The sequence below is a fragment of the Sebastes umbrosus genome, chromosome 10 (assembly GCF_015220745.1).
Source record: "Sebastes umbrosus isolate fSebUmb1 chromosome 10, fSebUmb1.pri, whole genome shotgun sequence".
Lineage (NCBI taxonomy): Eukaryota > Metazoa > Chordata > Actinopteri > Perciformes > Sebastidae > Sebastes > Sebastes umbrosus.
The window spans coordinates 26161032-26188947 of NC_051278.1; the positions used below are offsets into that span (position 1 = coordinate 26161032).

At 41.9% G+C, this 27916-nt stretch overlaps 1 protein-coding gene across 1 annotated transcript; it reads right to left on the reverse strand.

The window, feature by feature from the left end:
* Window positions 1–892: 892 nt before the first annotated feature.
* stox1 (storkhead box 1) lies at window positions 893–27695 on the reverse strand. Its single transcript, XM_037783199.1, has 4 exons — window positions 26884–27695; window positions 6673–6825; window positions 2785–5464; window positions 893–1485 (listed from the first exon to the last, which is right to left on the reverse strand). The coding sequence occupies exons 1-4, from the start codon at window positions 27218–27220 to the stop codon at window positions 1332–1334; spliced, it is 3324 nt and encodes a 1107-aa protein (XP_037639127.1). The 5' UTR covers window positions 27221–27695; the 3' UTR covers window positions 893–1331.
* Window positions 27696–27916: the final 221 nt, after the last annotated feature.

The window sequence follows — 27916 nt, forward strand, 5'->3', positions numbered from 1 at the left end:
TTTTCTGAAAACATTTTATCTGAGAAATAGTCATTACAGTAACAGAATATTGATTCATATTTGATCAGCGCTGCCTAGTTTGACCGTTTGATCGGAGATTGTGAGTTATTGACAGCTGCTCAGAGACGGCAAGGCTCCAGCTGGGCTCTGATTGGTTGTTTTCCCTCCGGTCTGTGAAATCTTATAGATGCCATTAGGAGCACCAGAGAACTAAGAGACACATGATTTTTTTTTCAGATTACCTGTCGCATGCACTACTGTCAGGATATAGTGACCGTTTTATAAAAATGTTTTTTTTTAATTCAGATTTGCTCCAATACTACGCTTTAACGGATCATGAATGCATAAAATAATAAATAAATAAAAGTAGTGTGATGAATGTATCCAAATGTAGGAATAAAAGTAATGATTTTTCTCAAAAAATCTACTCAAGTAAGAGTAAAAAGTATGCTGCATTAAAACTACTCTGACAAGTACAATTTACTCAAAAAAGTTACTTGAGTACATGTAACGGAGTAAATGTAACTCGTTACTACCCACCTCAAGGTTAACAGCAGATATCTGCAATCATATCTGAATCATGTGATCACAATGTTAAAATAAGCCAAAAAAAACGTACATTTTAGGTGATTGTCCAACACCACTGATGGATAGCTGACTTCAATGACCTCATAAGACGTCCTGGAAACAGATTACAGTGTGTTGTGAGCTTCTTGCAGCGCTTTTTCTAAATCTGTGCATGTGTCTCAAATTGGTGAAATTGTTTCTTCATTTGCTTGTGTTGTGTCTATCTGCATGTGTTTTATTAATTTTATATTTCATATTTTTTTCCTCATCTTGTTTTGATGGTAAATGTTTTATAGGAAGCAATAATATGACAAGAAAGAAAACCTTGGTTGACATACGTATACAGTTTTATTTGTGGTAAATGCTACATTTTGAGAAAAAAAGGAAACGCTAGATGTTATTGCTGCTATGAACATTTTAGCTAATGTAGAGAAGGAAAACTGTACATTTATATCACAAAAAATGCTGTCAATACACCATGCATTTAACGGCACATATACAGTACAAAGTAGTCTGTGAATGGAATCACAGCATATTACCTTTCAAATATTTACAAAAAGAAATATATATATACTGTACATCTGTACACAGGCTCCTGTTTTAATGTGGAGGTACGCAACGAAGTGCAAACCTTCCTTATTGGATATGTTTCTGACGTAGCAGTTGCATAGAACTGGAGAGTCACATAGTTTTGGCCTTTTCATATTGAGCTACGAGAAGAGATCTGTCAGCTCCCACACAAAGCTTCGTCAGACTCCGGCCTGCTATACGTTCATGACAGGAGTTAGCTGCAGCAGTGAGCTCTGTGGCCGAATGGCGCTGCTCTTTGAATGCAGTTTCTCCAAGTTTTGTAAAAAGCCTCTTCTCTTGAGACCCTCCAGGATGACAGTGTTGCTGGAGGCCAGACTGACACGGGTCCTGTAGGGAGGGAAAAAGGGGGGTTATGAGGTTGATATCTTCTATAAATATGCCATCTGAACAAGGTGACGTGTTCATGCACCTCATGTCCACCCACATATCGGGGTGCACAGCGAGTTCAATGTCAGAAAAGAAGTCTTTTCTTCCTCTTTGATTATAACATGAGCATTTAAGTGCTGCACAGCAATTACACGTAATTATCAAAATGACTCCCTCCTGTCCAAATACTGGATGCTAGAATTGGTCACAAGGTGTTTGTTCAGCTTACTTTAAAGGAAAAAACACAAATTGGGAGTAAGGCCAACCGCAGATATGTAACCCAGAGGTTAACTAACCTCAGTATAGTGTTTATTTTGCCTGTCTCTAAAGGCCCTGACACACCAAGCCGTCGGACAGTTTGGGGCCGTCGGTGAGCGTCCGTCAGCCTAGTTTTTTCAGTGTGTCCCGCATCGTTGGCTCTAGTCTGCCCGTGTTGGAGTTTTTTAAGTGTTGGTGCCCGTCGGTGAGAAAAATCACTGTAATTGGCGGTTCAGCTTAAACAAATCAGCATACGTGAAGAGAAACGGATGTGAGGAAAGCAAGCCAACGAGTAAAGTCAAGAGGTAAAACACAAAAGGCTCTTCTCATTTTTCATCTTCATCTCATTTAATCATTCCAATATACGGATATTTTCACTACAACATGGCCATCTGGAATGAGGCTAATTAGTGAGTGAGAGTGGTGTGAAAATGGTCGGCAAACGCAGCTTTGATTTAAGTACATATCATAACAACGGCTTGTATATCTGCAGTCCTCGGTCTTCCGGATATTCTTTTTGGATGACAAATACAGACTACCGCGACCTGCTGGTGATGAGCTATTTCATCTTGCGCAGGCGCAAAACGTACGTGGTAGTTGGCCGTCGGCTGTGACGTGAGGCTACGCAACTGGTGGCCTTCATTGCCACTCTTTCTGTGATGTCGGGTTGGTGTGTCTGGGCCTTAAAGCTCCTCCAGAATGTAGTGGGATAGGGTCTAGTGTGGGCTCACAGTTGGATATAAGACATGAGCCTAAGGCGTGAAAACTAGTAAAAACACTGGCCTGAAGAGAATGTGTATCTGGGCTAAGGGATTAGGACCTTTATTCTCTTCATAAAACCTTTTCATCAGTGTCCGTCTGTGTTAGCTGTCTAACTTTCAGTAAGTTCAATGGCTTTGAAAAGATACCCCTGGTCTAAAAGTAAGCTATAATGAAATGGAAACACGATATCACAGTATCTTATTACAGCTAATATGAACAACTATAAAGAGAGGCACTCACCGAGGAGAATCTATACCACTGTCTCCTGTGATGCTCTGGTTCTCTCCCATTTCCAACGCTTCCCCAATCGTTGCCCCTCTGGCTCCACTGGGCATGCTCAGAACAGCTCTTCGGGTCTGAGGAACACCCGTCTCATGGAACTCATCCTCCCGCACTTCCTCCACCTCAGCGGCCCAGTGAGCAGATTCACCGTCGCCCTCATCGGCTGACTTACGGACCGTCTCCGTGTCTGACTCTACCTCACTGGTCTGGCAGTAGTCAAAGATGCTACTGTGCAACTCTGCAACCTCTGATGGTTCGGGACAATCCAAATCAAGGTGTTGTCTCTCCCCCTGGATCGATAAGCCTTGTCTGGGGCTGGATTCACTTTGGGCCCTTGGTGATCGAGTCCTCTGATGGCGATGATGGAGTCTCCAGCTGGTCTCTCCAGGTCTGGTGGGGCTGAGGGAAGCTTCCCGCTGGGTTGCCGGGGGAATGAGATCTTTGAAAGTGCTGTCCCTTGAATCTTGTATCGAGGCGACTTGTGGTTGGTGAAAGTTGGAATTATAATAGTGACGGTGGGGTCCCTGATATTGCAAATCAGATTCATGGTTACGGTAAATCAACTGGTGGCTATGGTAGTCCGCTACCCCTGTTCGGTACGCATTTGCAGCATCAGTAATCTCCTCCTCATTCAGACACAAGGAGCTGCAGGCATCCTCATCCTCCTGGTGCTCCACTCTCTGATAGAGCCTGTAGTCATCTTCTATAAAGCCACCAGTGTCTGTTATTGTACTGTCAGCAATCAGTTCTGGCCTTTCTCCCTGGCTCATGGTCCTTTGCTCTCTATTACTGATAGTGACGGGCCTTATCTCTCGTTGTTCCTGGATGGCTGTAGTTTCACAGGCCTGCTGGTGTGAAGAGAGCTCGGGAATATCATCCCTTTCTGGGTTGGAGAGTCTGAGGGAGTGTTTCTGCTGTAAAGAGGGCTTGGTCCAGGGCAGAGTCGGGTCGTATGAGTGGTTTACGACAGGCTCATAGGGATGGATAGGGAGAATGGCATTTGTATTGGAGTATTGTTGGATGTTAGAGAGGCTGTCATCTATAGTTTGGCTGTGGTCTGGTACACCGTTGTATTCTGCCTCCTGAAAATGCCCATTTTTGCCTTCTCTCTCCCAGCTCTCCTTTCCCTCCCTCTGATGTCGGACCTTGTCGTCTATCCGGAGCGTACTGCTCTGTGGGTAGGCTGAGCTGTAGTCCGGTGGCAGCTCTCTATTGATATTTATGTCTGCTTGGAGCAGATGATCAGCAGTAACGTCCCTCTCATGGACACAGTTATACCTGTCCTCAGATGTAGGGGATTTCCCTGCATGCTCGCCATCTGCTGCGATCGCTTTGGCCCGATGGGGGTCCCACGATTTGGAGCGGTGACTCGTTCGATCCTTCCTCCCTAGCCCCGAAACCTTGCCCTCTTTCACCTCTCGTCTTCTATGCTCTTTGTCGATGGTGGCAGGAATAACGGGCTCAGCTTCTTTGATTGGATGACTCTGGAAAGGGTTTTCAATGCGTTTCTTATAAAGAGATTTCCCCTCAACGGCTCCACCTTCTTCCACTTGATCTGGTTCATTAACAGGGATTTCCACTCTGAGCCGAGCGGGGATCAAATCCTCCCCCTCTGGACAATCATCCGCACATATGGGAGCCTTACTCTTAACCTTCTCCCTTTCCTTCTGCTTCTCTCTGGAGGAATGGGCCCTCCTCTTGCTGCGAGAGGCCTTCTGAGCAGATCTTTTCCCTGCCTTAGAGGAGTGATGATGTCTGGGTTTTGAGAATGCTAGGATCTCAGTAGACATCCCCTTGTCTACTCCCTTGTCGTCTTTATCCAGACCCCTGTCCAACACTCTGTCTACCCCCCTCTCCCTTCTCTCCTCCATTTTCTTCATTAAGACTGTGTGTCGCGTCAAGTTGTCCACAGTCAGTTCAGGGTTGATGCGTCTGATGATGGCATGCTCCAGGTCACGGGGTAAGTTGTTCAGGTCCTCCTCGTCTCTTACTGGCCACTCCTCCGGAGGGAACTGGGCTGAAAAGGATGCATACTCCTTCTTTGGCTTCTCTTTTTTACCTCCATTCCTCCGGAACAAACTGAGACCGAACTTTCTCCCTGGTTTGATGTCTTTTTCTTTGCGGCCAGTGGCGTTAGTAGTTGCTGTGGTTTTGCTGATCTCACTTGCCTGACAATCTGCCGCTGTGGAGGTGGACTGATGCTGCACTGTGGGTTTGTGATCTAACGGTCGTGGCCACTTTAAGCTCTTGCCTGTACATTCACTTATGGAAAAAGAGACAGAATGCTGGTCCGGGACAGTGGAGGGAGGGACGGTGGCTGTTACAGTAGTGGAGGCGATATTAGTGGACGTTTTGGGAGGGCTGAAGCAGCTGCAAGACTTGCAGTGCGCCACTGGCAGCGTTGCAGTGCTCTCAACACAGGCATCGTTGCTCAATAGGTAAGTAATGGGAGGAGGCGAGGGAGGGTCGTCTGCTGAACCGGACGGCCACCAGTTCTTCTCTCGGACCATGGTGTTGGTGATGAAATAGGTCTGAGGCGTGACGATGAAGTAGCCCTCACCTGTATGGTAAATTTTGCGCTCCTTGATCAGAGTGCCTAGAGCGTTGTAGAGGATGTCCTGAGTGGGGATGGTTATCCCTGAGATATAGAAAGAGAAAAGAGTGTTAAGGACAAAAGAGAAGCAAGAGGACAAATTGTGTCTAGGTTGAAAGTGTACATCCAATAAAGCAAAAGTTTGACATTTTGGAAAATTTGTTTATTCGCTTTCTGACAGAGTTAGATAAGAAGATCCATACAACTTTCATGTCTCTCCGTTAAATATGAAGCTACAGCCAGAAGCCGTTTAGCTTAGCTTAACACAAAGACTGGAAACAGGGAGAAACAGCTAGCCTAGCTATGTCCTATGATAACAAAATCCAACGAGCAACTCTAAGGTCACTAATTAACACTATATATCTTGCTTGCTTGTTTATTACAAGCAAAAATGAGGTGTAAAAAAGGAGAAGCTGCAGTTTTACAGGGGGTTATATTGTGCAGGACTCAAGAAATAGAAAAACTCGTAAATTTTACTTTTGTGCAGATCAAACAAACAAGATATGTGTTTGTTTTAACACTTTGTGCTAGTAGGCCGATTTTGTGTCCTTCAGACAGAGCCATGCTAACTGTTTACCCCTGTTTCCAGTCATTTTGCCAAACTAACTGGTGGATGGAGGTAGCATTTCATATTTAAAGGTAGCTTACAGTGTGTAACATTTCTAGGGATTTATTTGCAGAAATGGAATATAATATGCATAACTAGGGTTTCATTAGTGTATAATCACCTGAAACTAAGAATTATTTGTGTTTTCATTAGCTTAGAATGAGCCCTTCATATCTATATAGGGAGCGGGTCCTCTTCACGGAGTCCACCATGTTGCTCTGTCATGTTTCTACAGTAGCCCAGAACAGACAAAGCAAAACACTGGCTCTAGAGAGAGCCTTTTGCGTTTTTACCTGAAGGCCACCGTAGTTCTCTGACACGCTTGTGAAACTGCGGTAACTTGAGCCACAGAGTGCAAAACCGTGGTACCATTGCGCCTAAACTTGTTTTATTATGGCAAGGATGACCTCTGAGTAAGGTGAACAGCACAGATTTGCACTCGGCGGCTCACGTTACCGCGGTCTTGGAAAGGGAGGAGTGAGCAGAGGGGTACTCAGTCGGTTGCAATCTGCAACTAGATGCCGCAAAATCCTACACACTGTACCTTTAACCGACAGATATAAGAGGGAAAACCCGAACAGCACGTTTACCAAAGTGTCGAACCATCCCTTTAACAAGCAAGCTGAGGCAACAGTTTATGGATTACCTGGGTGGGCTTTGCTCATGTAATTGATAAGTGCTTCCTGGTTGACAGTGATTTGAGAAGAGTTCATATCTGAGATGACTGAGCACAACACCTCTGCCAAGGGAATAAACTGGGATTGGAGGACCGGGGACATCTGCACCGGGGACAGGTCACCTGAAACACACACACACACACACACAGCAGATTATTGAGTGTAACAGGTAGGCCTGCTGTAGTAAACATACACAAACACACCTGGGTTAGAGAGGCCTCTCTCTGACTTGTGCTGCCAGTGAAAACAACTCAGAGTACTGAAGTTGACATTCCTCTCCCAACCACCTTCTAAATCATGACCGATGTGGTCTATTTATGTGAGTTATATGAACCATGCCTGACTGCTTTTGAAATTCCATCAGTACTGGGACAGACCACGGAATTCCATTACTCCCACAGAAATGACCACAGGTCTGCCTGCTGGGCAGATCACATATCCTGCCCCCCATATCATACGGCCCTACACGTCTAGAAGGTGCCGTTAGACAAGCATGTTACCGAAAGTGAGAAGAGAGACTAGGAAAAAAAGACACGGACATTCTTGGAAACATTATGTCTCACAGTTATAAAAATAGTGTGAAACTCATTCTGTACATTATGTATACCCCACATCAAAATCCCACCCAATCTGCTTGACTCTGCAGACTGACAGTGTTCCTCTGATGCAACTGTGGGAGCCTATTAAAGCCACAAGGCTTTCAAATCGTAAAACTAGGCTGTTTTTAAAGATAACCAGACATTTTAGAAAACATTTCATTTCAGTATTAAAAACAAATCAGCAGAGTTTCACACACGGAGACACGTAATTGAAACAACATGCAGTGGTTCAGTTCCTTCAGTTACTTTTTTTGTGCAAAGCCTATAGCGAAGAGAGCAGGAGGGGTTCAGATAGTAGTGCCATAAAGACTCTTCCACACCCCGTTAACAGGATAGGACATCAAAATTAAAATTGGACTTTGACACAGTTGTATCTAAATAATTGGTTAACATGCTGGGTAACATGAAAGTCTCTATCGTCAAATACGGTAGTTATCTTGTTCAGAGACAAGAGGGAATTAATAGTACCAGTCTGGGGACAAATTAATTCTCTAGTTCAACGTGCATTCCCGAAAGGAAAGGAGCAAAATTTCCGATAAAGATGTCCAAAGAGGGCAGACGGCAGATGCAAAACACTGGATCCCACTCGGGTAATTGGCAGAGACGCTGCTACTGGCCTGCAAAACTGGAAGGTTTTCTTTAGGCATAATACTAGACATGTTTATTGTCAGATATAAGCCTTTAGGTGGTCAGTTTTAGTTCAAATGTTTGTGTTTAGGTTAAGATTAGATATGGTTGAGGTTTTGGTTAGGATAAGAATGTGAATGGGGGTTTTGTTTCTGTGCATAACTACAGTGGGATCCCCAAGAATGCATAACAAATCCTTGAGCAATAATGTAAAAGGGAAACTGAGAGGTTTGCCTTTGTGAAACAGTTTTTCTTTTACAAAGTTGACTATGATTTAAAATACTGACATAAATATCTGCCTTTTGGACTAATTCTACCCACAATTGTACTATGTACAGAGCACGAAGAGTGATGTTTACTAATGAGACGTGAGCTCAGTGAGAGCACCAAAACAAACCAGATCCCACAGCTGATGAATGATTAGCATCTGGGCCGGGTTAACACAAACTCCCTCCGTATGAAGAGCAGATACAAGGGCATGAACATAACCTTACCCACAGGACTGGAAAATTGGTTTTAGTTAAATCAGCTACACGTCAGTAATGTAAGGAGCATAGTAGGTGAACGAAGGGAGATGACACAAAAAAGTACTCGGTGATCTACCTGATGTATTTTATTTACTATCGCCAGTATCCAGTACAACTTGAGTGTAAAAATGCCACACACATACAAATACATTTCGCTATACAAGCCAGTTTCAACTTGTTTTTGTTATTGACAGAGACATTTTCCCCCATGTGATTTCAAGTTTCCAGTTGTGCTGACAGCAACACTTTGTGCATAAATGTGTGAATAAAGCTCAAACATGTGGCGTGTGTGACGGCGAGTGATTCTCCCATCAACCCCAGGGCATTCAATGAAAACACAGCCAAGCTCACACTTGATGTAAACTAAACATTTACGACCCTCACACTTGAACCACTTCTGTCCAAGACAGGGAAAATAAACAACTAATCAAATATCTGCCGCGGTAAGGCATGACAGAACACACGACGCATACCAAACACATACACCACACACATGGATTATTACAACCACTGAAGAACCACAGACAATCGTTGCCAGATTTGACTCACAAAGAGTAGCCCAATCAGAGTTTAAATCCTGCATAAAATGACATTTGTTTTTGGCGGTCATCGGTTACCAGTTATTGCATGTGAAGCTGAGCCTACTGACATGACAATCAATACAACTAATTAGAGGAGAGGAGGGGCAGATGTACTGGAATATGGACTAACTTTTCGTAGTTAAAAAACACCCAAATAGTACCAAAAATAGCCCAAATTATCATAACCCGCCCATACAAAATTTTTAACCACCTAATTAAATAAAAAGAAGCCCAACTGGGGTGGAAAACTGCCCAATAGGGTGGGAATCACCAAAGGCTCCACGATACAATATTATCACAATACTTAAGTCATGATACGATCTTGTTGCGATTTTAAACATTTTGAGTATTGTGATAAGATATATTGCGATATATTACCTTTTTTTCAACTGCAAATTATCAATTATTAAATTATCTGTTTAATCTAATAAAACACAGTTTTCACTCTGTTCATCTCACTTGAATATTTTTTATTGCAGCAAAAAAGGATGGTCCGGGGCGCCGCTGTAGTTCACCTGGTAGAGCAGGCGCCCCATGTACCAAGGCTGAGTCCTTACTGCAACGACCCGGGATTCGAATTCGACCCGCGGCCCATTTGCTGCACGTCATCCCCTCTCTCCCCCTTTCAATACTGTCTCTGTCACTATCTAATAAAGGCATAAAAAAGCTAAAAAAAAAAATGAATCTTATAAAAAGGATTGTCAGTCAAGCAGTCAGACTGACCGACAATGTCATAAAAACATAAATGTTGCATCAAGTATCTGACAAACTGAACTGTTTGTATTACAGTCTACATATAATCCAACTTAACTGAATGCAAACTTGGACTACTGTACTTTTACAAGTATTTTGAACAATGCAACTTTTACAAAAATAATGAAGTCCCTCCTAGGGGTGTAAGTAAATATTGTGTATATTATATTTTTTGATACTGTATTGATTCTCAAAAACACTGTATCGATTTTTAATTAATAGTTCACATGCAAAGATGAACTCAGTCAATACTTTATTTCATTTGCAAAGAGATGCGCCCTCTCAGTGTATGTGCCCTCTAAGTGTAGTGCTATGATGTTGGATGTTACACAGGGACTGTGATACATGCAAATGCAGATCCTACTGTGATCTGCGTAAAAAAAGTAAACTTTCTTTTACTCAGATATCATATGGTGGTTGTTCTTTATACTACGACAGTTTTCCTAAAATTAGATTTAAAAACATCGCAATATATCTTCTTGCCTACAGTATTGCAATACATCACAATAAGTTGAATATTTACCCCTGTATCATGATACGTATCATATTGCCAGATTGTTGCCAGTACACAGCCCTAGTCCCTTCATCTCACTTTGATCATTTTAAGCAAAATGGGATTTTCAAGCAGACAGACTGACCAACACTGTCATAAAAACATAAAATGTTCATCATGCACCTGACAAACTGATCTGTTTGTATTAGAGTCTACATTTTATTTGCAATATTAATAGTTTATATAATAAAAGGTCGATACTTGACGTCTGTGTATCGATACAGTATTGCAACACAAAATGTTGTGATACTATGCTAATCTGGCAACACTGACCACAGAGCAGCTTTTTCTGCACTGAAATTTACCAATCAAGCTGCTACTTAATCTGAGTTTCACTGAGGTAGAAAATCTTTTATCCTCAGTAAGGACTATGCCAAGCAAAGTCGGTAAAAAAACAATTATCGGCACAGTGAGCTCACTTAACGCCCATAAGTCTCACAGACGGGGGTCTTTCTTTGTAAAACTGATCCTATGGCACACGGTGGGATTGTAAAAAAAAAAAAAAAAAAAGCCATCTGCTTTCCCCGGCTCCGACAGAAGACGTTAATCTGACTAAACCTCAGAGCGGATATCTCAATAGCAGTCTCCCTGGGCAGTGAATTAGTGCTGCTGACTTAGCTACTCATTGTTGTTAACTTCCTATAGGAATGTCTGGCAGGCCGTCCACATAGCAACCGCTTACCATCAACAGTCAAAAGGTCAGCAAGTATAAGATGGGACCAGAGGAGGGGGAGGCAGATAATGAATCACTGGGAATCAATAAAGTAATGGAAATCACTACCTCCTTAAAATTACTTCCTAGATCCATCTGCACAGCGGCAGTTTTGGTGTTATCCTCTCTGACTATGTCCTGGTTCAAAGCAGGATATCCTGTTGGACACCTGCTAACATGATTTATACTCTTAAGGGAATTAAAAACAGAAATAGGTTCAAGCAGCACTGACTAAAACAATCAGCAGAAAAGTGAGACTGACAATGTTGGTGTGAGACTGAAGAAAAAACACCTACAGCAGTTTATTTGTGGGAAAAAGCTGGTGTAATATAAGGATGGGCCTGGCGGAGGATTAGTGTTTATTGAGTCTAACATTAGCAGGCGTGACCGTCTGGGAGGTACACCGTTGTAACCGTCTTCTCTCCGGGGGGAACAGACCTCTGTGTTCCTGTAATCTAAAACCGGGCCACCGACATTACACTCATTGTCATACACAGCTTGAATACCCTGCTGGGTGCTATGGCAACCGAAACTGGGAAGAGGGAGGGAAGCCCAAGATTCCGCCAGGAGACGAGACTTGTGTTCAGGCGAGTTAAAAGGAGCAGCAGTTCAATATAACCACTTAAAGGGGCAATCCATCAATTTTACATGCCACAGTCTGTTCACCCGTAATGGTTAGTCCAACTCAGCCTGTGAAAACAGTTGTATAATGTCTACTATTGGAGAGACCAGGACAATATGCGCCTTTATCCCCATATATAAACAATATTGCATCTCCCCCCTCTCGATAGAGAGGCAAAGTCCCTCCCCTTATTTCGGAAAAAATATCAACAGTAATTAACGGCGAGAGACAAATCATTTTTTGATCCCGTTTGAATTGCGCCATGAATCACACATTATGATGTTTTTCAATTTAAAAAGATAATTTTGTCAAGAAGTCAGGAAAGTCGCAGCTTGTCATATAACTGTTGAAGTATAAGAAAATACGTAATTAGAAAGACTACACACCCAGAAGTTGCGTAAGTGATGCTTTAACTTTCTCTCTCGCTGACGCTACGATGCCTGTGTGTTTCGTACTTGGATGTACTCACATGAGCAACGGGACTCTCTCGTTCTTTCACTTCCCTGCTGATAAAAAGATCAGGAGTCGCTGGAAAAAAACACTTCATAATGTTACATTTAGATATCTCAGCCTCTGCTGCACAGATTGTTTCTAGCATGTCCCCGAACGTTATGAAAGTGCGATACTAAACTGCGATGCCTTGTGACCACTGTCACGGACATGAAAATGCAGAAAGGCAAAGAGTTTAGGCAAATCATTTTTTGTCCTTTCAGGGTTGTTTCATTTGATTTATTATAAGAATTGGAGCATAATATTATTTTTCCTTATCCCATACGTCATCCCACGACCTCCAAAATTGTATCCAGAGTATCTCAGCGAGAGCCACTGGCATAGTGTGTACTTTATATGCCAGTTTTTAATTTTAAAAATCCTTGCAACTTTATACAACATAATATTAAAATAAAGTGATAATAAAGCCCACTCTTTGCTTTCTGCTCCACGCAGAGCTGAAAAGATGCATTTTCTTCCCATGTCATAAACTTTCCTTATGAGAATAAGTTGCTGCCTGGGGGATAAAAATGAAAAGTGCCTGAAGTTGACTGCTCAGATTGAGGAAATGATTGACAGAGACCTTCCCTCTTCTATCCCCACTGAGATCTCTTTGGCTGCTGACACTGATCAATGCCACATGTGTTCCTCACATGTCTGCATTGTTAGTCGGCCACATGAGTCCCATTTCATACGCGATTGCATTACCTCCAGTCCCATGGAAGAAAATACTAAACCACCCCTCACCATACAGTACATACTGTAGTAGACCTTCCATGAGCTGCACCCTGCTGCTCTGAATGGGAAAGTTTTGACAGACAAGGTTTAAACTAGATTCACGCCTTGATGGGAGACCAGAAACCAAAGCAAGAAAGAAGGTTGCGCAACTTCTTTCTGAATCTCATCCTTGACCTTTCACCTTCATGCTATCACAGGTAAAATCTAACTGAAACATCACGCTTGTTGCCACAATCCCTCACTCCATGGCCTCTCTGGGAACGCACACTCACAGACACACACCATCTTATCTCATCCTGCTATAGTCTAATCTCTAGGCCCCAGTAAGCAAACAGGCTAATCTTCTCTCTCCCTCATTAAGGACACACTGGATGGCATTCAACATGAACTTGAGTCCTGCCCAAACTGCAAAATACCCTCCCTCCCCTCCCCCCGTCTCCCATCGACTGAGACCTTGTGAAGAACACGCTTCAGTGAATCTACAGTTAGGTCTCTGCTGAGACAATGTCAAACATTCATACAGTCAGATTTAGTGTAATGGGAAGAGATGCCAACTGTAATTTATGTCGCGACTGCCTCAGACCACTTCCCTTTGTTCTGGGTTTCTTGGTCTAACAGGCCTCCGCGACCCCGCCCTCCCCTTCTTGTGTGTGCGTGCGTGTGTGTGTGCATCACACTTTTTAAAAGTGCTTTACGAGTTTGTGTCTTTCACTCCCATAGAACTCACAGATGTGGGCGTTGCGGTTAAATGGCCCAATAAACTGAGTGAAAAGATCCCTTCAGAGAGCAATCACAGCCCAAATGTCCCAACAACCAAACCTCGCCCAGTCCGACAACAACACTGCCCTTTCCTGTCCTTGAAGCAGTGGGAGAAACACTGTATGGCCATCAACGTTATATCAAAATGTTTGCATTAAACCTGCAGTAGGCAGAATGTTTTTTGCATCATTGGGCAAAAATCCCATAATAACCTTTCACTTATTGTAATTCAAGTGTTCTGAGAGAAAAACTAGACATCTGCACCTCCTCATGGCTCTGTTTTCAGGCTTTAGAAAATCTAGCCTGTGATGGGAGACTTTGGCCAATCACAGGTCATATCAGAGAGAGCGTTCCTATTAAGCCTTCCTATTGGCTGTGCTCCGGCTGGTGGGCGGTGCTTGGTATTTCCTCAACTGGTCTCAACATGGCTGCCGGATCACAAACTTTCTCATTTTACAGCTAAACAGTACGAGATGTTTCTGAAAACAGAATATTGATTCATATTTGATCAGCGCTGCCTAATTTGACCGTTTGGTCGGAGTTCTCTAGTGATTGACAGCTGTTCATAGATGGCAGTTGGATGGCAGACTCCAGCTCGGCTCTGATTGGTTGTTTTCCTCCGGTCTGTGAAATCTTGCAGATGCCATTAGGAGCACCGGCAGACACTGAGGAACATGATTTTTTTTCCAATTACCTGTCTCATTTACTACTGTCAGGATATAGCGACCGCTTTATAAAAATAACGTTTTCAAATCATATTTATTCAAATTCTACCAACTGAACCTTTAACTGTTCTGTATAATTACTGGACATGAGTTTCCTGTGTATTTCCTGTAAATGTTAAACACGACTGCTGCCGTCCCACTTAAAAACACATCAATAACCATTAAAATGGAAAGACTGAGTCATTTTACAGCTTTATTGATTGATTCACAACAATAAAACCATTATTTCTGCCCAAACCTAAAGGCATTAGGTAAATATTTAATCTGACCCACTGACGATTCAGCAACTCAGAGTACTTGTGTTTAAATATTAAGTGAAGTGGGAGGAAAAGAGTCAAATTTGGACTGTGCCCTCTATGTAATCAGTGTTTGAGAAAACGTCTTTGTTGGCAGGTTAACTCAGATTAACTAGATACAATCTGGACAAACTTCTGCGTTGCTGCACCCGATTCGACTGTTATCAGGCCATTAAATAGGCGTTATCAGTCGCTATAAGCACCATATATGTGGGTCATTAGGGGCCTACTATGCCTACTTTGTTGTAAAAATGAAAGTGCAACTTAAAACAACACGTTCTAACATGTAAAACTGAATGAAACGTCATGTTTTGAACATAAACACTTCTTTAGGTTTAGGCAACAAAACTACAACTTCTTTAGGTTTGTACAAAAAAAAATACTTGGTTAAGTTTAGGGAAAAACATTGTGTTTTGGGTTAAAATCACTATGAACACAAAGACAGCTACATATTGTCGGTTTTATGCGGGATGCGAACTCCGGTATCCCGGGTGAAAACCTTGTGTTTTGGAGTTTCACACTGTACTACAGCTATACATACTACAGCGCCTGACTTCCGCTTCTGCTCATGTCATAATTACTACGGTAGCTAGAGGTCGCTGTCGTGTTCTATTATACCTTCTTTTGGTGATCTACCATTTAAATAGATGATAAAACCTATTAGTGGGAGTAGTAGGCCCCTATTGACCCACATCTATGGGGCTTACAGATAACGCCTGGTTATTTAATCTAATTCAGGCCTATTTGTCAGGATATGAACGCTGACTTTTGAAAGCCACAGTGCTCATTTTTCTGCAGAGGAGCAGATAAGATGAAAAGTCAAAACGCCACGAGGACTCATGAGCTAAAACTTTGAGCAATGAGGAGAAACACAGGCAGGCTTTGTGTTTGACTCACATCGCCATGGAAACATTTACTGTGGCAGCAACCTGCCACATGCAATACAAAGAAAAAGCAAAAGAAGAACCAGCAGCAGAAGTGCAATATGGGTGTCTATAATCCAGCTAGAGCCTTGGCACTCACTTTGCCAAACCAACCCTTTGACATTTAACATATGTTGGCAAGACGGCATAAACAGGCTGTGACTAAGCTTCTCAAACTGACATTCACAGAGCTTAAAACATTTACGCTCACATAGTTGGTCACCACAGATCTGGGCTGAAAATCCCTGCAGCTGTAATACCATTAAATAATGTTCTTACCAATAGCAGCTCATGCCATAACAAATAAACGACCTGGTACTAACTGAAGTAGTGTGCAGAAACCCTGTTATCATGTTGTTGTGAAATAGGAAACACACCTGAGCAGGTGTTTAACAGAGGGCCAGTAACAATGTGAAGGTCGACCGGCCCGTATTTTATAGCACAGCCCAAAGTGCTCTGTGTAACATGATGCCAACACACGGATGTGCCAGGAGACAGGATTTAAAGCGCAACGCTTTATTTTCCCATCTTTTTACCTCATACGTCATACCTCTTCAGACTTGATGGGTCACACCCTGACATATCTGGCTCTCGTCTGCGGTCATGAACATGAACATTACCCCACAGTCTGCCAGTGCCGTTTCTGCCAGACGCCTGGGAAGTCCAAGCAATTTAAATGTGGACCACAGTCCTTTGTTCTTTAACCTCCATGTACATGTTTTTCACATTTTCTGTATAGAAACTCTATCCAGGTCCTCTACCTCCTCTCATGCCAAATTTGTCACAATCTCCTGAGTAACTACTCAGCTTGAGTCCAGCTCAGATCTAATTGGACATTTCATCTTAATAGCAGACGTTCAGTTTAAGGGATACTCCAGAGATGAGTGTTGTGGGACTTGCAGATAGATTAAAAATGAATGGTCAAAATTGTTTCCACAGAGGTTGAGATATAGCCTGACTTTAAGTGCCGTGTATAAAAATACCCTGCACGACATCACCGGGGTAACTTTTTCAAACTCGGAAGAGTTAATCGATTTTTTCAGTTTTTTTTTACACAAACATAGCTATAAATATATGTATTTTTAACAATTTGTATTTAATTGTAAAAGGCCGAGCTGCCATCTTGACATTTTTACGTCATTTGGAGCCAGAGTGTGCGCAGTAGTGATCGGAGGGCTGGAACCACGGTATCGAGGTCACCCGCCTGAACAAATATCAGCGTGACAAGAACGACATAAAATGATTATTAGAAATTTTATTTGACGTTTACTTTGACTTTTTAGTTTGGCTCAAAGCCCATCCGCTAACATGGAGAGGACTTTATGACCTATACTGCAGCCAGCCACTAGGGGGCGATCGAGATGTTTTGGCTTCACTTTTGGGGAGCTGTCTTGTCGTCCATCTTTATACACAGTTTATGGTCACTGTAAAAGAAGCTTTGAATGAATTTTTGTAAAATTTGAATTTGAGCTCTGAAGCTCAATATTCACATAAGTAAGGATCTCGTGGCTGCCTTCTTGATGCTCCTGATATTCTGGCTGAACTTTTCGAACACTCTTTCAAAACTGAATTCATGATTATGGGCGATCTTAATCTTGATTAGTTATTGATTACTGCAGACTGTCCAAAATACTGTATGTAACAATCTTAATTTGCTAAGGACTTTAAACTAATTTGACCTTGGTATTATGATAATTACCCTACAGCCTGAAATATACCAAATTAACGAGAGTCCAAATAGGGACTGTTGTTGAGAAGAAAAATGAAAACTTCCCTAAATGTGACAGTTTGGAAGTGTTTATGGCTAAGGGATAAACTGACATTTAATCACTTTGTATTAACTTTTAATTCTATGGTTGATAAAAAGATAACAGATCCAGTGCATGCATGGTTTATCTCGATCTGTTTTATACAAGACAAGAAAAAAAGCCCGGCTATGGCCAGATGTTCTGCCGACCCTTCTGACTGGCTTACCTTCAAAGTAAATACATTTCCTCAGTGAGGAACGCCAAACCATAAATGCAATTTATTACTCCTGCAAAAACTGAATAAATCCTGTCAGGTCGCAAATTCTACGAGGAAGTGAAATGCCATTTCAATACCTAATGTAAATAGACAGATGTGTACATCTTTAAACGAATAAACTTTGTTTGAAGGAACATTGAAGTGCACGGCTGACTGCTCATGTGCTCCCACTGCACAAAGGAGGGAATAAAAGTCCTATCAATAACCATCCACCCATCTCCAAAATATCTAAAAACCAACACAATGCTGTTCTGTCTGCTGGTTCTTTACTAGAAATTGATTCAGTCAATGATTCCCTGATGTTGTTCAGACTCTTTGGCTCTGATTTAGTCGTGTGGGGCTGGTTTCAACTATCTTGCTGACTGACATCAGTGTCAAAAATTGTTTTTGTGTGTAACAATGGGCGTCAATTTTAGGCCTTGTCTTGTTCTTGTTATTCATTTTTATGACACTTTTGCACCGTTTCAGGGAAAATAAAAACAGTGCTCGGGCATTTCACTCTCAAACTAACCACTGAGTACAGAAATATTCAGGAGCGTCTAGTTTCCCCGGTTTCATCTTATTCAAAGATCCAGGTATTTTCACCCCACTCCACCCATGTGGCTTTTCCCCACTGACACCCCGCCACCAAAAATATATACACATACAATATAAGAGGGTTTCCAGCAGGTTCACATCCTTTAATCAAAAGTGATGGCAGTCATTGGTTGCAGATGAAACCCATTTCCTCTTATTTAACTGAGCACGAGGTGCAGCAGATTCCTGTGTTTGTTATCCCAGTATTTAGAGCAGAGCTCCTGTCCAGTGTCTGCCCCATGATCCATCGCTTTTTAATGCCCTGCAACTGGTCAGCGCACAGCTCCGCCGTGGCCCTTGAAAGTATCTTTCACTCCTGAAATATAATAACACAGCTCTTTGCTATCACAGGACCGATGTTAGCATACCAGGGCATTTATCGATGCTAAATGAAGCAAAGAAAACATCCTGTCAGGAAACTGAAGAGTAATGGTAATACCAAGTTTAATGCAATATAGCCTCACTTCTGTGTCGACCCATTTGTCTGACCAGCAAGTGAATGAAGATAAATCCCACGAGGGAAACTCAAGCGGCCGCTGACAGGGTGTATAAGCTGAGGGATACAGAGGAGCTCCTCAACTGTTGTTGTTGGCACCGCTCCACTCCACCGCTACGGGTGAGCCCAAAATTTGGGTCGATAAAGAGGCCGATACGCCTGATTCGCACCAGGGGTGAGCTTCCTGCTCAAATGGGAAAGGATGTCGCTAACAAATGATGTGCTGAGAGGCATGCACGCACACGCATAGTCTCTCACACATGTGGAGGGTCACGTCTGAGAATAGAGGTCAAGGTTTGCTCATGTCTGAACCGTTTACTAAACCATCATTTACAAGCGCAGGAAATAGAAAGACATTCTAGATAAATGCAGAGACATACTCTTGGCACTGGCACAGTAAAAAATAACAAGAGTGATGTTGTATTATAAGACTGCAGCCTAATTACCGACAATGCAATTTGAAAAGCAATCTGAAAGTTCAACAAAGCGGTGCAAGTCACAAAGGTTGCTTTTCTTTCCATTACATTAAATCCAAACCTATCATGTTCAATTAATCTCCAGTCAACTGTTTATTTAGTATAAATGAAACGAGGTGTTCTTTTATCCGCCAACCAACAACAACCAGACATGAGAACCTCCACACTGTTGGGTACTAGCACATTTGGTATATGGTTTCCAAAAACATTTCACCTCTGTTCTTGTGAGGAGAAGATTCAACCAACCGCTGTCATAATACAGACTCTTCATCATCATTTTGAGCCTGAAAAACAGCAGCATATATTTTGTGTAACAGCTTAATGTCATATTATCAGTGTCAAGGGATCTGGAGAGTGATTATCTTTAACCAATATTGTTTGGGAGCAGCTCAGATGGAAGCTGTAACTGAGCAGAGTGGAGCAGATCTTTCCCTTCATCAATCTGTCTTTAACCAGAAATAAAATATAGACAAATAAATTAACAAAACATGGGGGTCTTTAACAATGTCCGCAGTAAAAACCAGTGGGCAACTCTGGGGTTTGAGAAGTAAAGCCAATGCTTAAGTGCCTTAAATTCTTTCTTAATTCTTTTTTTCTGGTTGCAAAAAGAAGTCTGATTGTATAGAAGTCTTTTAGAAAATGAGCCTACTTCTCTCTTGGTTTATTACCTCAGTAAACATTGTAAACATGAGTTTATGGTCTCAATCGCTAGTTTCAAGTCTTCTTCAATACAGCATGATGTTCATCTAGTAAATTATGGTCTCATTTAGAGTCAAAAAGCAGGGGATGCTTTAGGGCGTGGCTACCTTGTGATTGACAGATCACCACCACGGCGTTGTCCGGTCTGGGAGTTGTCTGTGTTTTCGTTTTACAACTTTAACCCTTTCACAGTCTGTTTTCAGTTCATGAAAGTTAATTGTAACATTTTGGTCGCCTAAAAATGTCTTATTTAGCATTTTGTTGTACTTAGCTCCACCCTGTCGTGTCACATCTGGTTGCAAAAAATGAAGATGGAGAAGGACAAAATGCAGAACTCGAGGCTTCAAAACGGCAGTCCACAATGGGTGAGATTATGGTGACTACGTCCACTTTTTATATACAGTCTATGGTAGAAACACACATCATGTACTTGCACACCTAGGGGCACTCTTATAGATGCAGGGGGAGGGGTACATGAAAAGATAAACTAACTCAACTAAAAAATATAAAATTGTGACTTCATTGAAATATATCCATATTTGATTTGAATTAAGGAGGAAAATAAACAGCTAAATGGGATTACACATGTGTGTGATGCTAATCTTTAGTAAATTCACCAGAACCATACCAGTAAAATAGTGCATGACAACAGTTAGCAAGTTGGCAGAGAAGTTCAAAGAAGTTACTTTAGCTAAAAGTAATGGATAAATGATTGGAATTGTTAAAAGTAATTAATGAATAAACAGTTGAAACAATTAGCTAAAAGTAATTAATAAACAATTAAAATAGTTTGTTAAACGTAGTGAATGGTTGAAACATCCAGCTATTTCTTGCATACTTGACCAAAGCAACCTAAACATTGACAATTCCGTAGTATGAACTAAATTACTGTAGTGTAATGTCCACTTTGATATAATCAATAGCGTTTAATAACATCCAGTTTATAGGAACATATTTAGAAAATGACGAGTCAAACATTAAAGGTTTGGAACCAGTTAACCCAGTAACAGAAGCTGAACTGGCCAGTGAGTGAATAACACCTGGATACGGTATTGATGTTTGTTTGTCTTCTAACAAACCCTCTGAAGCGAGCTGACCTCAGGGTGGCTTGTTAGCGAGAGGGTTGTAACCTTTGACCTGTGCTGCTTAGTTAGGACAGGGTGGGCCATTTAAAGTTGGTAAGGGGGTGTCATGGTTAATAAGCGAACATCTGGAAGAGTTATGACCATTAGTGAAGCGCTTTGAGACTCTGACAAAATACCCTCATGAAAGGAGACACCCCCTGTGTGAAAACGCAACACTTTCAAGTGAAAAGCAAAGAGCAGAAACGAGGTTCTCTGAGCCGACGAAGTCAGGAAATGATCTCAAGAGTAAATGAAGCATTTCAGGAATGCTTCACCACCTCATGGTATGGCGAGTTAAATGAGACATACCATTTAAAAAGGAGACTTGGCTTAAAAAGTGCAGCATAGTCGAGCCTTAGTTCTCCAAAAAATACACATAGGGAGACCTGCAGTTTGTCCCACAATGGCCAAAAAAGTGTTTTCCATGGCGAAAGTGAGTCCAGAGGACTCATTCACATCCATGTTCAAAGAGGACGAGGGCAGTTTATGTAGGCAGGATACAGGACACCTCATTACACCACTGGCTGACTCCATATAAATGTTTCAGCTCGTAGATCCGCTCATCGTGCTGCAGAGACAACAGCAGGACTCTAAATAATGCAGAAGCAGCTAACAGTCATTATGAAGCCTCTGGTTTCAACACGAGAGTCTGGATAGTTCTCCAGGACGAGTTTAGTCTTCTTGGAGTATTTTGAGGCTTTTTTTAAAAGACCGATGACGAGACGATTGGTGCATTTTCATACACAATAAGAGTTCAGTTATAATCTGATTAAAGGAACAGTTTGACACTTTCGGAATTGTCTTTCAAGTTAGATAAGAAGATCGATACCACTCTCATGTCTCTGCGTGAACTATGGAGTCAGAGTCAACAGGCGATTAATTTAACTTAGCATAAAGACTGGAAGGGAGCGAGCCTTCCTGGCTAGTAGTTTAGTTTAATCTGGACAGAGCTGTTCTCCCTGTTCCCAGCAGTGGGCAACTCCGGGCTTGTTACCACGTCGTTGTCCGGTCTTGGAGTTGTTCGTGTTTTCATCTTAGAACTTTAACCCTTTCACAGTATGTCTTCAGTTCATGAAAGTTAATTATAACCTTTTTGGTCACCTAAAAATTTGGGTTACACGATTTTGAAAAAAATATCAAATTGGGATTATTTTGATTTATAGTGCAATTGCGAGATGTTCTGCGATATTGGAGGGAATTATAATTTTTACATAATTATTCTCATTTTCATTGAAAAACATATTAAAATGATTATTTCTTTTTTGCGGGGATCTGTACCAAACCAAGATGTTTTCTGAAGTCTGTAGAATATAATGTGTAGGGCAGGACATCTACCTTTAACAAATATTGCGATTTTAACAAATACCGTGATTTGAAGATTACAGTAGGCCATATTGCGATTTTGAGAAAATTTCGATTAACTGTGCAGCTGTACTAAAAATGTCTTATTCAGCATTTGGTTGTACTTAACTGCACCCTCTCGTGTCACTTCTGGTTGCAAATAACCAAGATGGCGACAGCCAAAATGCCGAACTCAAGGCTTTAAAATGGCAGTCCACAAACCAATGGTGACATCACGGTGACCACTCCTTATATACAGTCTATGGTTCCCAGTCTTTATGCTAAACTAACTAATCATCCCAGCTCCATAGTTAACGCTTACACATGAGACTGGTATAAAGCTTTTCATCTAACCCTCGGCAAGAAAGTGAACAAGCACATTTCATAAAAAGTACAACTATTCCTTTAGGGCAATACGCTGATTATTACACGTAAACCATCTTAACTGGAGAAGTTTAGTAAAACAAAACTGGAGTAAATATGACCCATTTGATAGAACTGGATAACTCGTCAATCATTTGGATTAATGTGGCATGTAGACACTGTAGCTTGATTTTGGTTGGTGTTTTTATTCTATATATGCAGTAAAAAAAGGAGGGAGTGAGCTGGATATACTGTATTGTGTTTATGAGCAAACAGCTAACCACTAACTCATTTAATTTAGGTACATTTATTAAGGCAAAAGCAACAAACACAATTTTCTCCCATTTCCCTTCTCATACTTTGTGTTTCCTGCAGGATACCACGTCCTGATTATGAAGGAATAATCCTGTAAACTCAAACAGCGTTACTGTAAACCATCAATCTGATTATTAAGAGTATTTAGATTACAGTGTAAATGTAAACATACTGACTGTCAACACTCAGCTCTACTCACACTGATCATTAATGAAATGACTTTGTGGTGGAACTTCAGTATTATTCTGTAAACAACTGTTTAAAAGGAAGAAAACAGATGAAGAGATAATTTAAAGTAAAGAATGAGAAACACGTTTATGAGTTGAAGCAGAGAGGTCAACCCCAGTACCAGCCGGGCCCATTCCCACAAGGATAACAACGAAGCCTGTTCATACTAACTCCTCACCCTGTCTGTTTACCTCGGCCTAACCTCACCGTGATCCCCTTCCTCCATCAACCATCCCCACCTCCCCGCCGAAGTACACCTCCTTTTCTGCATATTCTCCCCTCAGAAGAGGCCCGGAGGTGGCCGCAACAATCTGTCTTCACTCAGGCCATTAGCACTGATAACCAGACAGGACCAACGAGGAAGTAGCACAAATTAATCACAGTTTATTGTGTCCGTTTGCCCGGAAGCTTTGTTTTACATCTTATCTATTTAACACTGACTTAAACCACATCTGGTTCATTTTAGCTGAACATCTTCTAAACTAGTTCCTTTACTTCTGTTAAAAAAAAAAACCTCCTCACGTCCGTAAAGTCACGTCTCAACCTTGCTCTGACCTGGGAAAGGAAATAGCGCTGTTTGAAATTCACTGTAGCCCATAACTCATAACATTTCTGTTTTCCACCTGACATATTTATATCAGGACAATGTCAAGGCCTTAAAGTCCATGCCTGATATCAATCTAGGAGTCTGACTTCCACAGTCCCTCACTGGCCATGAAACGCAGGGACATTAATCGTGGGTAACAGAGAAGCGGCGGTGGTCGGCAGCCAGTCGCACAGTGATTCACTGCTGACCAATTCTCAGTGAGAAGGCAGTAAACCAGACTCTGACAGCCTGCCAACACTGATTTCCATACAAATTGCTGCGGTGTGAGGCGAAGGATTTGTTAAGGAGGAGAAGGAGGTGACATGTTCACACACGGAAATGTTTGCTTACAAGTTTCTGGTGTGAAGCTCAAACACGAGGAGCCCGTTGAGGTATCGACGCCTGCCTCGCATCCGATTGTGAACCTTTGTGCTGACGCCGCGCATAGCAATAAGCTCAGCATCACCTTTGGCTCACACGGTGTTTGTTTGTGAAACTGTCTCACAGCGGGATGGCATGTCAGCCTCCACCTCCCCCTCCCTACCTCCCTACCTCCCTCCCTCCGACGCTCCACGCCCTCCCAGGTCTCCCCTTGTGTGGTCTCTTCCTCCCCTTCACATCACATTCCTCCCTTTACTTGTCCGTGCACTGCTCAATCTGGCAGAGCTGACGGACTGACACAAAGTCAGCAGGTAGACATCCAAACACTCAAACAAAGATACACATTATTGGAAAGACAGACCCTGAAACAGAAGCGAGACAGCTGGACCAAATGGGAACCAATGTGTGTGTGTTGCTGGGACACTGTTTCGACAACCAAAAGGAACCTGCATCAGCTCAACAATCCCCCCCCAACATTTGTGAAACCTTCCTGTAACACTATGTTTTGAGTGGTGCTTTGTGGCAGAAACCTAAAACCAGTTCCCACACATGTGTATTTGCAACATCTTCCTTCTAAAGTAAGACAAAAATGTGAATAACCTGGTGCATCTCCTAAGAATACTGTCATTAGGGGTAAAACCCACACAGGGTTGTCATTTTCTCCAGCAGCCGGTGCTGTCAGGCATTTACAGCCCATGAGATCATGCTATATAGGAGGGTTGCATAAAGGTCTCCATTCATTGTTTCTGTGCAGCCATATACTGCTTTAAATCACATCCGAGGAGGAGAGCCAGAGAAGGGGAGCAATTAGAGTAATTATACGGTATACAGAGCTTTGTTAACAAGCGTCGGTAAACATATCACTGTGTCGACAACAATGAGAGGCCGATTGGTCGGGCAATCCTCTCAAACCCACCAGACCGTGTTTGGGGGAAGAGAGATTTAAACCTGCAGAAGGCAGAACGTTTTTTACATCATTGGGTAAAAAATTCCACAATAACATTTCAGCATATTGTAATTCAAGTGTTCTGAGAGAAAACTAGACTTCTGCACGTCCTCATGGCTCGGTTTTCAGGCTTTAAAAAATCTTTACTGTTTAGTTGTGAAATGAGAACATTTGTGACCTGGCAGCCATGAAGAGATCAGTTGAGAAAATACGAAGCACCGCCCACCAGCCGGAGCACACTTTCTCATTTTACAGCTAAACCGTACACTACAAGATGTTTCTGAAAACATTTGAGGAGAGAAATAGACATTACTGTAACAGAATATTGATTCATATTTGATCAGCGCTGCCTAGTTTGACCGTTTGATTGGAGTTTGTGAGTGATTGACAGCTGCTCAGAGACGGCAGACTCCAGCTCGGCTCTGATTGGTTGTTTTCCCTCCGGTCTGTGAAATCTTGGAGATGCCATTAGGAGCACCGGAGGACACAGAGGCACATGATTTGTTTCAGGTTACCTGTCTCATGCACAACTGTCAGGATATAGTGACCGTTTTATAAGAAATAACTTTTTTTAATCATATTTGCTCCATTTCTACCCACTGCAGTTTTAAGGAATATCATCTCTCAGGCGCAACAGGTGTTGTAAATGGCTTGAAACTAAATTCCACTGCTCATTGCAACTTTTCAAAGTATGCCCATAATGAGTTTTGCATGAGACGAATGGAGAAAAATCAGTTCGGCTATGCCAGCGATGTAAATATGAGGGGACAGAAGATATCACCTTGTCATTCTGTGTTTTAAGAGGGAGTTTTATGCCTTTAAGCACTTTGCAACATCCAAGAAACAAGTGACTAAGTGAGAACATAAAGGTCACAATTGTCCAAACAGTTAGAGATCAGACAAACTGAAAGTGTTGACACTAAGAACAAGACAACTTTAGGGTGGATAGCCTATAAATTTAACTGAATTTGATGAAAATCCAGGAGGAGGAGGAGAAGGAGGAGGAAGGGTGTAAAACCCTGCCAGCTCCATGTTGCTCAAAGTTTACAGCTTTCACACATTGCTCTCAGTGTGGTAAACAAATGTTGCTGGTTGTGACTAAAAGAAATAAAAACACATTATGCGCTGGAGCAGGATGATTGTGAATAGGGAGATAGAATAGGATGATAACTGAATTGTACACTGAGTTTTTTTAATTGATTATATGTATATGTGTATATACTGCGTGTGCGTATATGTATGTATATATGTATATATATATATATATATATATATAAGTAGATTTTATCTTATTTTATTGTTTTTAATTTTATTTTTTTACTTTTGTATATTCTTTTTACTTATTTATCTATTTTTTTGTATATAATATGTTTTTCCTGTATCTATACTGGCTTATTTTATATTAATATGAAGTTTCTTTGTACCGAGAATGTTATTATTGTTTGTGAATGTTTGTTCTGTTGTTTCAAAATGAAAAAAAAAAACAATAAATATAATATTGAAAAAAAAAACACACATTATGCTCTTGCATGACTGTCCACTGTGGTGTTTTTATCTCCTGTGTCACCTGTAATAAATAGGCTGCTCTTGTTTGCATGCATTTGCATTGCAGGATAGTTTCTGGTAACTTTCTGGACTTCAGATGCACATACAAAAGTTGTGTTTGCTTCATATTATATTATAATATCATTGATGAAAGTTCATCACTGATGTTACATACCGACAGCTTTGATGATGAATCCCTTGGGTGACCTCAGAGCTCTGCGCATCCACGCTTCTCTCAGCACCTCCAGGTTGTTCGCGTTGCCTTGAATGAAAAGCACCAAGTTTTCCATCCATCCCTGAAAGTGCACTTCAGCCACGGCTTTCACGAGTCTCTTATTCCAAGAGCTGCGCAAATTTTGCGCCTTGAAGTCCGCAAAGATCTCCTGTCCGCTCGTAGCAGTGTTGGCGTTGAGTTTCCCTCCAGCAGCGCGCAAACTCTCCGCGTCCGGGCCGAAGACTACGGCGAGCGAGGCGGCGGAGAGCTGCACGACGCGCTGCTGCTGGACAGACATTTATAACGCCTTTATCGGCTCCAGGAGGGAGATATCATGCTAGAAAATGACAATGCACGTGTTCAAAGTGAGTTGTCCCCTCTGGAAATCCACATAAACGAGGAGTTGTGCCACGCATTCCTCCAGTGAGCGTGTGGATCCTGCAGCGAGTGAACCTGGAGGCGCAGTGGACGTCCGACTGGTTTCTCTCGGCTTCCAGGGAAACCAGTGACGATGAAGAGGAGGAGGAAGAGGAGGAGGGCTTATCAGCCTGCTGATGACTCACACAGGTAGACCAGACCTCCCACTGACTGATCACCGGTGGGTCGTGAGCAGGTGCTCATGGGACATTTTGATTTGGAATGTCCTTATTTTTTTTTTATGTGTTTTGTTTTTTTTTTGCTTTATGCTTTGATCAGATTTTTTTTTTTTGTTATTTGCATCATTATTTCCCATAAAAATCTCAGTCACATTTCACCAAACTAAAAGTGATGTTTCTAAAAAAAAGACGACTTAAAGGGACTGTTTGTAACTGTCAGAAATGCTTGTTAACAGCGACACCTGTGGCCGTTAAGTCAATGAAAGTCAGCGTCGAGCTCGCGCTTGCTCGCTCTAAATAGACATGAACGAGCATCGCTCAAAACAGTGAGGCGACACACGTCAGCTAAAACCACAATATCACTCTATATTTCAGCTGCTTGGCAGTAATGTTAGCTG